The sequence below is a fragment of the Drosophila teissieri genome, chromosome 3L, assembly GCF_016746235.2.
Source record: "Drosophila teissieri strain GT53w chromosome 3L, Prin_Dtei_1.1, whole genome shotgun sequence".
Lineage (NCBI taxonomy): Eukaryota > Metazoa > Arthropoda > Insecta > Diptera > Drosophilidae > Drosophila > Drosophila teissieri.
The window spans coordinates 378,003-393,151 of record NC_053031.1 but is presented as its reverse complement, the minus strand read 5'-3'; the positions used below and the strand labels follow the sequence as shown (position 1 = coordinate 393,151).

Below are 15,149 nucleotides of genomic sequence, written 5' to 3'. Positions count from 1 at the left end.
ACGTTCCTATTTGAAATGGACGCCTCGTGTGTCCGAGTAAACGTGATGGATGCAACAGCTCACCAACTATTCTTGCCGTCTCCTTTGCGCTTATCGAGAATCCACCGAATTGGCATCTCTTACTTTTAACACATTTCATCCTTCTATTTGCGATTTCTGTTTAGTTTTTGCTAGCCTTAAGTTAGCAGTCATTATGATCCCTTAATTGTGAGTTCCACAAACAGGTTAAACTTTTTCACACAAAAACTTAAATCGTGATTTTAAGCTCAGCCAATTAAAAGTATTAGATGTAGGTTGTTACCGTAGAGTTCCTGGCACGTGATGTGTGGGAGAGCAGGCCAGACGTGCGCCAGACACTTGAGCCTTAGTTCTGCCCCGCTGGCCATCGCACTCTTTCATTCATAAAAGCGAGTTTTAGCTCCTGACTGGAATACAAGTGTTTTCGAAAAACCAAAGCAGAAAACGCAACTGAAACCGAAATGAAAATTCATGTCCATGTTCCATCGACGCCCGCAACACGCACACGCACCTCAAATTGGCGAGGGGGTGGTAATGGCGGCGTGGGGCACGGTGCTTAGGGGATGAGGGGTTGAGCGGTTGAGGCGCCACCACACGCATCGTTGCACGTCCGTGGCCATTGTCCTCGGGCGACTGATGCCACACGCCGTCCACTCACCATCCACACACAATCCACGCACTCGGAAAAAATCGAACTTATTGAGCACGTTCTGAGAATTCGGATCGCAATGTTTAAGCTTTTGTACTAGAATAGGACATAGTGTAAGTCAAGAAATATCCGAAGAAAAAACCATTAAGTTAGTAACGCAAAGTTGCACAAAGAATTGTCTCTCGGTAGGCTACAGAAAATGTTATCTATTAAGTAAAAGATATGCTTTGTTGAGCATTCAAAACAGTGGTTACAGTCCGCATGATTAACTATGATCTAAAATCAATGATTTACGCAGTCATTTTTTGCGCAGTGTGCACGCACTGCCGATTTCCGACCTACAAAAGGAGGCTTCTTCCACTTGCCCCCGGACAATTTCAATGCCTCACCATGATGATGACCACGAAGATGATGATGGCCACGATGTCTGCCCGGTGTCTGGACGTGAACGTGAATGTGGACGTGGACGTGGACATGACCACAGGCCCGTTGGCCCCTTAACCCCCTCAAGCCCCACATCCTGCCGTTCATTCCGGAAGCGCGAACGCTTTCCACGTTCGATTTTTATGGCGAGCGCTGAATTCGAGTTCCTCATTCATTGTCTACTCTGGGCCACCTCTTCTTCTTCTCCCGGCCTGGACCTGAACCTGGACACCCCTAACCCCCTGGCGCCTGACCCAAACACTTGGCACGTTTCCTTTTTAAAATTCACAATTGCCGCCGCCGTAATTGTGGGAGAATTCGCTACGCCAACTTGTCTCCTCGCCATCTCACTCACTCTCTCCCCAGAAATCGATCACGTTTCGGTTTCTACACATGTTCCAGTTACGTTACGCTTACGTAATGTTTATACTACTCCGGGGGGTTGGGGGGCGCTCGATGGTCTCAATGGGGCCTAAAAAATTGCCTGTGGTTAAGGCCAAGGAACGGACTTTGGCTTTTAAATACTAGTGATGAATCCGCAAGTGATTCAAGCAAGCTAATGCCGGTAACTAATATTGGTTACATTCTTATGCTGATGACACCTTGCTTACTGGACTTTGGTTCGACATTTAAGGCAAGGAAGTAGAAAAAGCATTAAAAACATATGATTTAAGGAGCTAGATCTTATTAGAATTCGTTGTAATTTGAGCCTGTTTATGAAGTCACAATTCGAATTCATACAAATGAAATACCATGTACTAGAACAATTCTTTTTATATGTTTCAATCAAGGTTGTATCCGCTTCTCGGTTAGTTTTCAAAGCAGCCAGCCAAATGGTGACCCCCACCTTGACGAGGCAACCTTCCTTCCGTGGAAATTAAGAGGATGTTGCCTTCTTGTGCGGAGTCCTTATAGGGCGTGGTGTGGGCGTGGTGGGGGAGTACTGTACAAATAGGCACATAAAAGAGACAGCTTCTGTCTGTGCGAGCTCGGAATAACAAATCACCCCTCCCCGGACTACCTGTGCGCCCCCGCCCCGCCCCCAATCAAACACTATATTGTGGGGGCCCATAGTTCAAGGGTTCGCGTTCATTCCGCAGGATATATCCCTCCATCTATAGGCTTCAGCTTCTCAGCTTACCATTGGCATTTCGGTCACATACACAAACACACATAAAAAGGCGAGCCAGCAACAACACCCACGCAGCGCGTGAGTGCGAGCGAGAGGCCCGTGAATTCCCAAATGTGTAAAGAAGTAAACTAATTGCTGCGCGTGCTGCAGCGCCAAACAAAAGCTCGCGCTCTCTCTCTCTTTCTCCCCCACTCTCTCTAGCTGTGCGAAGTACATAAACGCAGCGCGATGGGCTACGTACGTGTGTGTGAGCGAGATGGCGTTAGGCCAAACCCGTTTGCCAACAGGCACGTACATCCAGCCATCTCTCTCTGGCCGCTCTCGCTGTCCCGCTCGCTCTGCCGTCACGGATGCGGCTCATTTGGTATGCGCACTATGTCGATTCCGATTCGACGCCGCGTCACGTCCCGCCCATTTGCACGCACACACACCCGCCCCCTGTGTGTGTGAGTGTGTTCGTGTATGTGCGCCGAAGGAGTGTGTGTGTGTGCGGAGAGCGTGAGGCTGCTTAAAATGCTACTGGCGCTGCTCGCACATGACTCTGCCGGCGGTCAGGTGCTGCTCACCCACACAGCAACAAAGGCACCCGCACACACAAACACACCCAGGAGCATTAGGGTGGCTCAATTTCGATGTTGAGCCCCCACTATTTGTAGAAAGCTCAATAAAGTAAGTGTTTTAAATTTAAAAAAGGCTTATATGAGTAAGTAAACTTATTAGGACGAGCCCATTAAAATGCTCCTTAAATTGATAACTTTAGAATATTCAATAATGGAAACATATTTAGTAGTAATTTCTTGAAACAGTACAATCTCAGTAGAAGGTGCACCAAAAAGTGCAAAATAGCAGTTATCCTTATTTAGGAGTCACCCTAATACCCGCTGCCACTTGGCGCCGTTGCTTCGTTTTTTGCTTAGAGAGTCACCCCCAAATTTCGGGTGTGCCCTCTCGCTCGCTGGCTAGCCCTCTCTCGCTCTGGCGCGCGCTCTGCCGCCGACTGATTGTTGTTGGGCTTCTCTCTCTGCCTTTTTGCCCTGCTTTGGTTTTGTTCGGTGACGTGAACGTGACTCTGGATTATTCTGCACGTACTCGTCGTCAGCGACGGACGTACCGCATACCGTACTCCGTGCTCCGTACTCCGTACTCGTGCTCACAACACACCGTAGGCGTACTCCCTACAGCGTATTCCGTATTCCGTTGTCAGCGTCATCAGCTGCAGTTTCACGTACGCAGCCCGGCCGTGCAAGTGTGTCCGTATATCCGTACATCCGTAGGGCCATCTCTTTCGCTCACCCCCTTTGGCGGCGAAGGCAGTGCGTGTCCGTAATTGGCAGGTCTCATTCTGCAGAACGTAGACCGTAACCCGTAACCAGTAACCCGGAGACGTGCCAAGTGCCGGAGATAAATTAACTGGACGCGAACGCGCCTCATTTGAATGCCAATCGATTGACGGCTAGTTTGCCGATCCCGATCCATAGTGCGTGACCCGTGCATCGCTCGCAGGATAGCAGGATAACTAAGGACACGTACCACACGTGCGTGTGTGATTACGTTTGTGTGACGCGGCAAACAAAAGGATGCGGCCTTCAAAACGAATGCCACGCCCCCTCGAATCCGTGCCCCAAGCCAAGTGCAATAACAAGTGATAGAGTGCTAGAAAGTAGTTGAAAACTTCCTGAGATCCTCAGGCTTCCAATAAGAGAGAAAGGTCAAGCCCCGAGCATAGCTATGTTGCCATACCAGGCAGCCGTGGCCATGGACTACGCCGGATACCAGAGGCAGCCCACACCCGGACACCCCGGGAGCCACATGGCCACCATGGGATCCCTGGGCATGCCAGCGGTGCCCTTCACCCACAGCTGGATGGTGCCCACGCAGGATCTCTGCGCAATGCCGCCCTACAACAAAATGGGCGGACACCAGCAGCCGCCCGGAGCCGGAATGCACGCCCAGCAACAGCCCCTCGAGCCCGGGTTAGTAGTCTATAGTAGTCTAACTTCAAAGGAAATTCAAGTTTTCCAATAAAAACAAGAAAGGAACACCGACAATTATGCCCTATGTGTTGGAAACTTAGGACACTTTGAAATAATTATTCTTCAGTTTCAAAATATGGCATGTGTATATACTGGCAATTGACAAAGTTGTCTGGAAAGTTGATTTTCTTTTCATTAAAAATAAGTAAAGTTCGGTATGTCGATAGGAACTAAAATAAAATAAATGTATAGCAATAAGTTCAAATTAGGATTAGGATTTCTAAAAACGCAAGAGAATATTAACTATATCTGTGTATCATCCCAACCCCCCGTAGGTCACTCGCAAATCCGTGCGAGCCCAAACTGAAAACCTTGCCCCAACACCGAACATTTTGAGGGCTCTTAAATTTATTTTAATGCGCTCATCACGGGCTTGAAGCTTCGTTTTTTGTAGCTTTATTTGAGCCGCGCGCGGCTTCTGGCTCTCAAGCCTCACAGGCCAACGTCGGCTTTGGCTTAAGCCCGAATCTGAATCTCGGAGTCCCGTCTTCGGCACCGACTTGGAGATTCGTATCTCAGCCGAAAGCGTCGTCGTCTTGGCCATAAAAATATTTTTGATAATTAAAAAGAAACCCAGACTGTCAGTTTGCCACGGGCCAAGCCAGTTTTCCCCTCAGCCACTTGCTTTTTGTTTTGAACTTAGGCATCCAAGAAAAACGGACAGCGCACATCAACAACAACGATTTTAATTAGTTGTGTTGAAATTACGTTTAGTGAGATGTCAGTACCTGCGGTACATGCCGTAAATGATTTCCTTATAAAATCGTCTGGTTCAAAAAACCCATACGAGGGGAACAGCAACTGAACCCGAAACAATTTTCGCCTCCCAGAGCGGATGAAAATTCAATTTTGGGCCAGAAAAAACATTAATCTTGGCCTCGTCAATATCGAAATGCCATTCAAATGAGCCACCGAGGGGTGATGATGTGCAGTCGGCATCCGGAGGTGTTTCCTTGACAAATGATGTGCGGTCTGTATTTTAATTTCGCGCAAATTCGCACTAACAGGCGAAAAAATCGCCTGTCATTAGCAAAAATTGGCAAATCGAGCAGTTGCTTGAGTGTGAGTTTCTTCAAAAATGTTACTTTATTGGACATGTGATCTTTCTCAGAATTTCTTTCAATCTGACTATGTGAAAGTTTGTAATCTCAATCTACGCAATAATCCTTTAGAGCACATTTTCTCACTTGATTGACCTAGCTGTGCAAATATTTTTATAGAGTTCAGATGCGATTCGATTAGCGACTTAATGCGGGAATTAAGGGATCCGAAGAGTGTAAGCCGCTTACTGCGGTCAGAAAGGGTGGGGAAAGTCATCCAGTTTCGTTGTCTACCTTTCTTTATTCCTGGGCTCGAACAACACAACAAAACAGAAGGATAAAGGATACAGGATAAGAAGTGTGGCCCGGGGCCTTTGTGAAGGTATAAATGGCCCAGGGTACCGTTATTGCTTTATCAGTCCTGTGTGCCTTTGTAAGAATTTCCTTGAGATATGGTCAGGACTCAGCGGGAAAGTCCTTCGTTCGTCATTATGTAATCGCAATCCGAGAAAAACTGCAAAAGAATTATCTTTTACATGGGAAGACTGTTTAACGACACAATTCAACAATTTATGTCCATTGCAATAATAAAACCCATAGTAAATGTTTTACAATGTGAAAACTTGTGATTGTTAATATCCGAAGTGCCCTTAGTGAGGTGGTATGCTCAGCTCAAGCTGTGTAGCGCACAATGATTTCACTGCAGGTCAAAACAGCACTGCCAACATTAAGAGCAACAACAAATCAGTTGTCAACAAACTTAAATTATGAAGGCCTGTAGCCAAGTTTTCTGACGAAGATGCTCAGAGAGATGGCCGCCTGCAGATAGCGGAACCGCAGAAGGTTGAGCAGATCCGTATCCACAAGCACCGAACGAGAAACGGCGGCAGTCTTTATAGAGAGTCGACTGCAAGTTTAGTGAATGAAAAGTTGCATTTAGGGGAAGTAAGAAAACTGAGATGGGATCTTTGGAGGCGGCGTTTTCACAGAGATTCGAAGCTGTGCGGGGAAATAATAATGAAAATATCAAGAATGCCTCGAAGACTCGCTGGGAAAACTCCTAAACACTGGGGCTTTGGGAAATCTTGCGACAAATGGGCTGCCATTTATCCTGGGACAAACTGTCTGGCAAACTATTGTCCTATTCGAAGTTACAAACCCAAACCCAAACCTTTTGCCGCTGAAAGACTGACAAATGTCGGGCAATTAGTTTGGCCTGACACCATTCCATCACAAAGCCATGGGTTGGCCAAACAAATGGCCGAAAACACGGTGCTGACAGGTGCGAAAGGTGTGCAGAGCCGTCTTGTGGACCGATCCTCTAGTCGTTCGTCAGTGTCTACTTATGTTTACTGATTGATTTGCGTTTTCCTTTACTATTGAGCAAATATCTCACGGATGCACCTTTTTCGTTGACTTTGCAGCATTCTGGAGCTGCGCAAGGAGAAGTCGCGGGACGCGGCGAGATCGCGGCGCGGAAAGGAGAACTACGAGTTCTACGAGCTGGCCAAGATGCTCCCCCTGCCGGCAGCCATCACCAGTCAGCTGGACAAGGCTTCCATCATAAGACTGACCATCAGCTACCTGAAGCTGAGAGACTTCTCCGGACACGGCGATCCGCCATGGACTCGGGAGGCCTCCAGCAGCAGTAAGCTTAAAAGTAAGTAGCACTATATTATATCTATAAATAAGCCACGAAGATAATCTTCAAGACGCAAGACTGTTCTTAGAGCACTTGGTTCTCCATATCTCAGCCAATGATTCAGCAAAGTTTCAAGAACAGTGATTTCCATATCGAAGCCATTGGAAGCCAATCAATCACTTTAATGGGGCCTTCTGAAATTCCACAAACTGTCACAATGACACACGCCGCTCACCCCTTACCCCTTTTCCCGCGAAATGGAGACCAAAATGGTCGCGCATGCGCAGCAAATAAAAATAAATTGCGCCTAATAACGATATTTTATGCAAATCCGGCAAAAGCCCAAAACGAAATCCAAAATACAGTTGACAAAGCCAACGAATACATTTGCTTTATTTCGTGCCAAGCTCGTAGCAAGACGTATTTTTAAGGTGCCTACGAGCATAATTTCAGTCATAGACAACCGACAACCCGGCAAAAAACGAACAGATTTGATTTCACTTAAGGCAAACAATGCTGCCCGCTCCTCACGAAATGTAGGCAAATGAGTTTCCTGCTTTCGGTTTTAATTGCCGCTTCCTCCATCTCTTTCTGGCCAATTCCGATCGCAAATGGCCGACAATATGGCGGAAGTCTTGCGTCAAATGCAAATGAGCCAGCGGAAATTTCTCTGCGATTGGTCACAAATAGATACTGAAAGTGATCGAGCCGAGTTTAATAATAATAATTCCAATGTTAAAAACCATTTTAAACTTCTGCCTAAGATCTTTTACATACATACTCTCAACATCCTAGTGTGCTACTTGTCTTTATTTACTGAACACACTCCCTTCGAGTTGCCGAGTCAGTCGACACTTAGCCTCGCATTAAAGCTTAACATTGAAAGCAGTTACACTCGAGGGGCAGTTCTCAATTCCTGAGCAGCAGAGTTATTGTCGGCAGTTGCAAGCCACTATATCTACCTGGCTGTATCCATCCATATCTATCCACCAAGCCATTCCTCAGCCATTCCCCAAGCCACGTCATGCTCCGGCGACGTTGACAATGCATTGTCACGTCAAGTGAAAAAGGCATTCCACGACGACGACGACGACAGCCCACGACTTCTTTGCCAGGTCTCAGCTCAGACAGTATTCAAAAGCTGCCAACTGGCAACGGTCGAGTGCACTCACAGAAAAAGTTAGGGGTTTTACATATTGATTAAAAAATGTTTCAAACAAAGCTATAAATTATAGTTCTCTTGTAAAATCAGATCATATGTATTACCGCCAACTTTAATTTCAATCTCTTTTGCTTATAAATAGCACAGCAGGGCAATTTCTATTCAATGACATAAATTAAACCATCATTTCATATGGTTGAATTGTGTTTCTTCTGTGTGCCAAGACAACTGGCAAAGTGGCAAAGTGGCAGAGTGGCAAAAGCAGAGCCAAAAGGCGAGGGCCATCGAGAAGCCAAAAAGGTAGTCAAGGCACTAAAAAATAATCCAAAATCAATGGGGCGTTATGTATGGAAGGCTGTGGAGTGGCCGTAACGCCTTCATCCATTCAATTGGATTATTATGCGAAACTAAACCCAGAAAGTCGTAGAAAACCCGGAGAAGGAGCTGTATACTATGTGCTGCTGGGAGGATGAGGAGCAACAAGCTGCGGGGCAATAAAAAGCACTTCAATTTGACCCACAGCCGCAAAAAATGGCAGAGGGAATATTTTCGGGGGGCGGGGCAGGGCGGTGTTCTTGGTTCTCGGGTGGGTGGTGCTCGAAGGTCATTAAGGCATGCCTTCAGCCACATATGGCCATGTCCGAGCGGAAGCGGAAACTGTTTGCCAACTTAGCGCGTCCAGTACTCGAAATCGCTGGGGATTTGAGGGGCAGGAATAAAGGGCGATTTGCACTTGTGCGAATTATGACTTGGCCGGTCGGTCGGCCGGTCGGTCGGTCGCCCATAATCGTAAAATTCTATAATTGAATTAAATAAATAAGCTTTGCAGGGCCTCAGCTGAGAAAATATTGAATGGCCACCCATATTTATGATGCCCTGCGGTTGTTGTTCTTGTCTATTCTGAGGGGCAAGGGTGCATCATTTATGAGTTGGCTCAAGAGCCAGGACAATAACTCAGGGACTCCCGAAACTCATGCGAGCCGCCTTGGCATTATATTACTAGTTATGATTATTTATTAAGATTTTTTTGGAACCGCTTTCCAAATGATCTATTGAACCCTCAACTCTAAGCGCCCACGAACTATTAACGTATTTCTTGAATTATCAATATTAGATCCTAAGGCACGCATTTGCATACTTTCCAGCCACTGACACTCCACTTCCCCTATTCTTTCTCCGCAGGTGCCGCCATTCGTCGCAGCCCCGCTGTTGATTTGTTCGAGCAACATCAGGGCACCCACATATTGCAGGTAAGATATGGTAGCGAAAGAGACGGCAGTAGGCCCGTAGAGGGGGAGCGCGATAGCCCGCAGCCATCTTGTGCATATGATTAAATTTACACCGAAAAAAACATGGCCTTTCGACTTAAAGACCATCAAAATAAATGCCACAATTTCTTATTGTTCGTTTTAATCTCCTCTCACTTAATACTTATAACTACTATATTTCCCATTTTAACTTCATTTTCTGCAGTCACTGGATGGTTTCGCCTTGGCAGTGGCAGCAGACGGACGCTTCCTGTACATTTCCGAGACGGTGTCCATCTATTTGGGGCTGTCGCAGGTGGAGATGACGGGCAGCAGCATCTTTGACTACATCCACCAGGCGGATCACTCGGAGATCGCCGAGCAGCTGGGCCTGAGCCTCACAAGCGGCGGCGGCGGAGGCGGTGGGAGCTCGAGCAGCGGCGGGGGAGGCGGCGGAGCGGGAGGTGGCATGGCCTCACCCACTTCCGGAGCCTCCGACGATGGAAGCGGCACACACGGTACGAACAATCCCGACGGTGAGTCAAGTCCGAGTTGTCGAAGGACCAGGTGGGGGAATGAATCCCTGGTGCGGGGTGGGATCCGAATGCATGTGCGTCGATTGCAATGACATACTAAGAAATGAAAGGGGCTGCTGATGAAGATCTCGGCACAAATGAATACCCAATTTAATCCCAAAACCTCTTTACTCCCACAGTTGCGGCCTCCATGACCCAAGCTTCGACCAGCGGCTACAAGGGATACGATCGGAGCTTCTGTGTTCGGATGAAGTCCACGCTGACTAAGCGCGGCTGTCACTTCAAATCCTCAGGCTATCGGGTGAGTTTCCACACTCCTTTTTGCTGCTATCCTTGAGAGAAACTATCCTTCCTTTGATTTCCCTTATGTTGTGTATTGCTCTTTTTGTTTGTGTTCCCTCTTGTAGTCACATTTCTAACCGAATAGTTTTGGGATTATGCATTGTGAATTATATGTTTTGTTTTTTGGTTTTGATTAATTTTTTCGTTGGCCCTAGGAGTTATTTCTAATGTAAGACTTCCGAGTAACAGTAAGACTAACCCACAGAAAAAGTTTTCGGTTGTGTTGTGTAACCTGCAATACCGCATTTTGTATTACGTATTACCATCCCATCCACTGCTTATCTACAGGCCAGCGATGCAACGAGCAATTGCAACAACGGTAACAATGCTAGTAACAATGCTAAAAACGTTAAGAATCCGGGCTCAAACTATTCGGTACGTATCAATTGAAATCAGTACGTTTGTATGCTAAAATGCAAGGCAAAATCAAAAACCTACTCAAAATTCTTTACTGAGGAATTCGCTTTTTAATTTCTTAATTTCCTACTATTTCGGCCATAATTTTTGTGTTTGCTAAAGAGAAAAAACAAAGGCAAAGCCACTGACTGATTTTAGATTGATCAGTATCGAATAACTAGTGCGGAGCTGCTTCAATCATCCATCGGAGAAATCACCACATGCTGCACACCATTCTTCAGTTTTGTAAATCATGAACTTAACGATATTACTCAGAATAATATATCATTAACAATAAGTTTATAATAAGATTCAGGCATTTGAACAGAAGATTTCCAAACCATACTTTTTAAGGAGGCTCACATCAATACAGAAAACACCTCCATTACCGATACTATGTTATATTTAGGAGTCCCTTAAAAGCTGGAATCTAGTTTATGGTTTTCTTCCAACATCATCAAATACACAGTTCTTAAGCACTTGAGTGGAGCATTTGCTCCGGAAATAGCATCAACTAACCAGGTTATGGCTTCACTTGGAACCTTTGCAGGTGGTTCTGTTGCTGTGCAAGCTGCGTCCCCAGTACACATTCTCCCACAGTCGCAAATCGCAGCCTCCGCTCCTCGGAATGGTTGCCCTGGCCATCGCACTGCCTCCGCCATCGGTGCACGAGATCCGGCTGGAATGCGACATGTTCGTCACCCGGGTGAACTTTGACCTGCGAGTAGCCCACTGCGAACCAAGGTAAACTGCACTGCCCCACCCCATTTATCGGTTCAAAGCTAATGGAACCATTTTCCAACCCAGGGTATCCGATCTGCTCGACTACTCCCCGGAGGACCTGGTCAACAAGAGCTTGTACTCACTGTGTCACGCCGAGGATGCCAATCGCCTGCGCAAGAGCCACTCAGACTGTAAGTACCCATCACATTCCTGCAAGTAATGAAAGAAAACTAAATAAGTACATTTGAAATGTAACATAAGGTTATATATATACAAGTATCAAGTCCCCGAATAACAAGCCTTCTCATCCCTTCCTTCAGTGATCGAGAAGGGTCAGGTGCTGACCGGTTACTACCGACTGATGAACAAGAGTGGAGGCTTCACCTGGCTCCAGACCTGCGCCACCGTCGTCTGCAGCACAAAGAACGCGGATGAGCAGAACATCATTTGCGTGAACTATGTGATCAGGTAAGTTGTAGGACAAGAACTGCCGAAAGTAGAACGACTAACTAAAACCCTCTTCCACCCTCAGCAACCGGGAGAACGAGAACATGATCCTGGACTGCTGCCAACTGGAACCCAGTCCGGATAGCATAAAGCACGAGGAGGGACTGGGCAACGACAAGAGCAGCGGGTCGCCAGGAGGAGATGCCAGTGGCGAGGGCAACTCGCACCTGAGTGCCGGAGACATGAAGCTCAACTCACCGAAAACCGATTCCGAGGGTCATTCCCATCGCGGCAGGGGACGCAATGCAGCCGCCTCGCACGGAAGTTCCCTGAACAGCCTCACCATGATCAAGGACAGCCCCACTCCGCTGGGCGTGGAAATCGATTCGGGAGTGCTGCCCACCACGGTGGCCACGCCAGTGCCAGCAGCCACTCCGCCAGTGCAATCCACCAAGCGAAAGCGCAAAACCAAGGCGTCGCAGCACGCGGAGGACCAAGGTCAGGAGCAGGTAATCCCCGAGCAGCCTCTGCCCAAGCTACCGACCATGGAGCAGCGCGATCACCAGCCACGCAGCCGCTTGCCCTCGATTGTGGATGAGCAGCCCTCGTCGGCAGCGGATTCCGCGGTCAAGGACCTGGAGCAGGCCATGTCCAAGCATCTGCCCTCGCCAGCGGCGGTGGTATCGGTGGCCCCGCCCAATACGGACTTCAGTGCCGACTCTCTGCTCAAGCAGCAGCAGCAGCAACAGCAGCTGGATCCCAACGAGAAGAGCAGCACCATTCAATGGATAGGCACGCCCTACCAACAGCCACCGGCGCCCATGCCAGCTACCGCCCTTCTCCGGCAGTTATACGCCAACCGGGAGAGCGTGATCCGGGCGACGGCCAGGCAAACACCAACTGGAGTGGGACCCGGAGTTTTCTACGGCGACCAGCAAACAGGTCCGCTGCCCACGCCGCCGGGCAGTGAGTCGTCCTACGAGAACCAATACCTGCAGCTGCACTCCGCCGCCTCCGGTGGACACCCCGTTGGCCAGAAGACGTCCGCTGATGCCTTCACTAATCTGGTGTCCACCTACGGGGGCTACCACAGCTCCATTGACTATCACAACGCCATGACCCCGCCCAGTTCAGTGTCTCCCAGGGACTCGAATCAGCCGGGTAAGGCGGCTCCTGTGCTGGCCTCCAACGGAGGCTACGACTATGCCCCCGATCCACTCCGAGGTCAATATGGCACTTCCTCCGGAGACGGCGTGCCCGCCGCGCTGCCTCTGAAGCCGCAGGCATCCTATACAGCCACAATGCATCCTTCGGGCACCACAACCACCGAGGGCGGAGTTACCTACAGTAATCTCGACCAGCCGCAGTACTTCGCTCCGCATTCGAGCTTCCACCTGTACCACAAGGGCAGCCCGGCCAGCGGCTGGTACTCCACGCCCTCCTAGGTGATAGACGACCAGGCGCAGGTCCCACCATCCTGCCAGGACCAGTACCCCCACCCCCACCACCACCACCACCACCATCATCAGGACGGATCTGCGGGATCCAGTGCAAACCAGGCGGGCGAACGATGGGACTTTGTGGGTGCGCTGGGCAAGGTGGCCAGGATGTTTTTCAGCGCCAGAAAGGGTAATCCGGGATAGAGGGACCATGTCCTAGGGCACTGAGGGATGTATGGAAAACCTCTGGAAGATTTTTATGACATCATAATTTGAGAACCTTATCGGTTTTCTTAAAAGACATCAAGGGGAAGCTAATGTTCTCCTCCAGATCCCTGTCAGCAATCCGTAAAAGTTAGACTAGACTTAGGCCAAACTAAAGCGTTAAAGAAAACATTCAATGTTGTTAAATAATTCTTAAGTATGTAAATTATGAGACACACTCTGAGACCCAATGAAATTATAGGAAAAATACTCAAGACGCAATGAATTAAATCGAGAACTAACAAATTGTAAGGCTAATCGTAATTAAAGTTAATGATAAAGTAAGACTTGCATAGAGTGCCAAGGAATAGGAAACCGAACAAAAATGCGCTAAATAGAGAGCGAATCAAAACGGAAACACGGCTTAAACTAAACCCCCGCCCAACCAATTGTTATTAATTATTTAAATCAATTGTAATTTTACCAACACATAAACACGCATACATACATATATAAGATAAGCTCAGTATGATATGTACACATTAATATATATTTAAACATTTTTACAACATATCAAATGCTTCCTCCTTTAGCGTTAGGATTACCTTTAAACAACACTCGCTCTAGGATATTGATGTCGATTCGATCACCGGCAAGTCGACTCGATTATTACCTCTAAGAGTTCAGCTAACGTTTGTCTATTTCCGTTTCTCCCTATTGTATATTTAATGAAACCATCTAATTAAATCTAGTTAAAAATACAACAAACAAAAATGCCAAGGCAACAAAAGCAAAAAAGTGTAATTAAATTTTGTATAAACGCAAAGAAAGTTTCTCCCATTAAAGGCTTAAAATATTGAATATGGCAGTTTCGATGTCTTTTAATCATGGATTTAAGGAAAAAGTTCCAAAGTAGGCTGAAGAAAGAACTTCAAAACAACTTCCCAACGATACGGACCACCTACCAAATTTCGTCCTCTTCCATCGGACTCCGAATTTAAACCAATCCTTAATCCCATACTCGCCAGATGGGTATCGAAATCGTGAAGCAGCTGCTCTACGGAACGGCGCTACTGACTGCAATCATGGCGGCTCCTTTGGTCACGCTGGAGTTGGACGTGGTCGTGAACGAAAGTGACCAGCACCCTACGAAAGCTGGCTATTTGGGAATTTTGTTCTACGCAAGCGTTTCACTTGTCCTAACCGCCATGGCATTGATGCCCCACCAGGTGACCTCGGCGGGATGGCGAAAGCGGAATTCGATGAAGATTTTCCTGGCAATGCTTCCCTGGATGCTTCTGTGCTGCATTCAGTTCCTGATAAACGTGATGCTGCAGCTCAAGGAGATCTTCAACGTGGCGAGCGGGAGACGCCAAAAGAGCTTGGTCTACGCCCTGTGCTTCTACTGCGGCATTTTTGGCTTGGCTCTGGAGCAGATGCTCCACTGGAACGTCGTTTACCATTTGATGACCGACGGGATAACAACAAGCATCTCCCACATCCGACTGCCGTTAATGCTATGATATACAATCTTTCAAAAAATCGTTTCCCTTTGAAAACATACGTTAGATTATTCTAACCGAATTACAGTAGTTTGATCAATGCAATCATAAACTGTGAACATGCTGTGCTTTACAAAATGTTGGTTTGAGATTTGTAAATGTATTTCTGTTTTAAGCTGCTATATACACACTAAGGGAATGAAACTGGAGTTCA

General features: G+C 47.4%; 2 protein-coding genes across 3 annotated transcripts; both read left to right on the top strand.

Moving 5' to 3' along the window:
• The first annotated feature begins 3,353 nt into the window (after positions 1-3,353).
• On the top strand, positions 3,354-14,274 carry LOC122615855 (protein trachealess). Of its 2 annotated transcripts, none has more exons than XM_043791009.1 (9): positions 3,354-4,195; positions 6,720-6,955; positions 9,282-9,349; positions 9,573-9,864; positions 10,062-10,183; positions 11,171-11,364; positions 11,428-11,534; positions 11,664-11,811; positions 11,876-14,274. In XM_043791009.1, the coding sequence occupies exons 1-9, from the start codon at positions 3,951-3,953 to the stop codon at positions 13,233-13,235; spliced, it is 2,772 nt and encodes a 923-aa protein (XP_043646944.1). In that variant the 5' UTR covers positions 3,354-3,950; the 3' UTR covers positions 13,236-14,274. The 2 variants fall into 2 exon arrangements, with proteins under 2 accessions (XP_043646944.1, XP_043646943.1); XM_043791008.1 differs by having other exon boundaries at positions 9,573-9,882.
• An 83-nt stretch (positions 14,275-14,357) lies between these two features.
• Positions 14,358-15,129, top strand: LOC122615566. Its single transcript, XM_043790542.1, has one exon. It carries the CDS (start codon positions 14,462-14,464, stop codon positions 14,954-14,956), a length of 495 nt encoding a protein of 164 aa, XP_043646477.1. The 5' UTR covers positions 14,358-14,461; the 3' UTR covers positions 14,957-15,129.
• Positions 15,130-15,149: the final 20 nt, after the last annotated feature.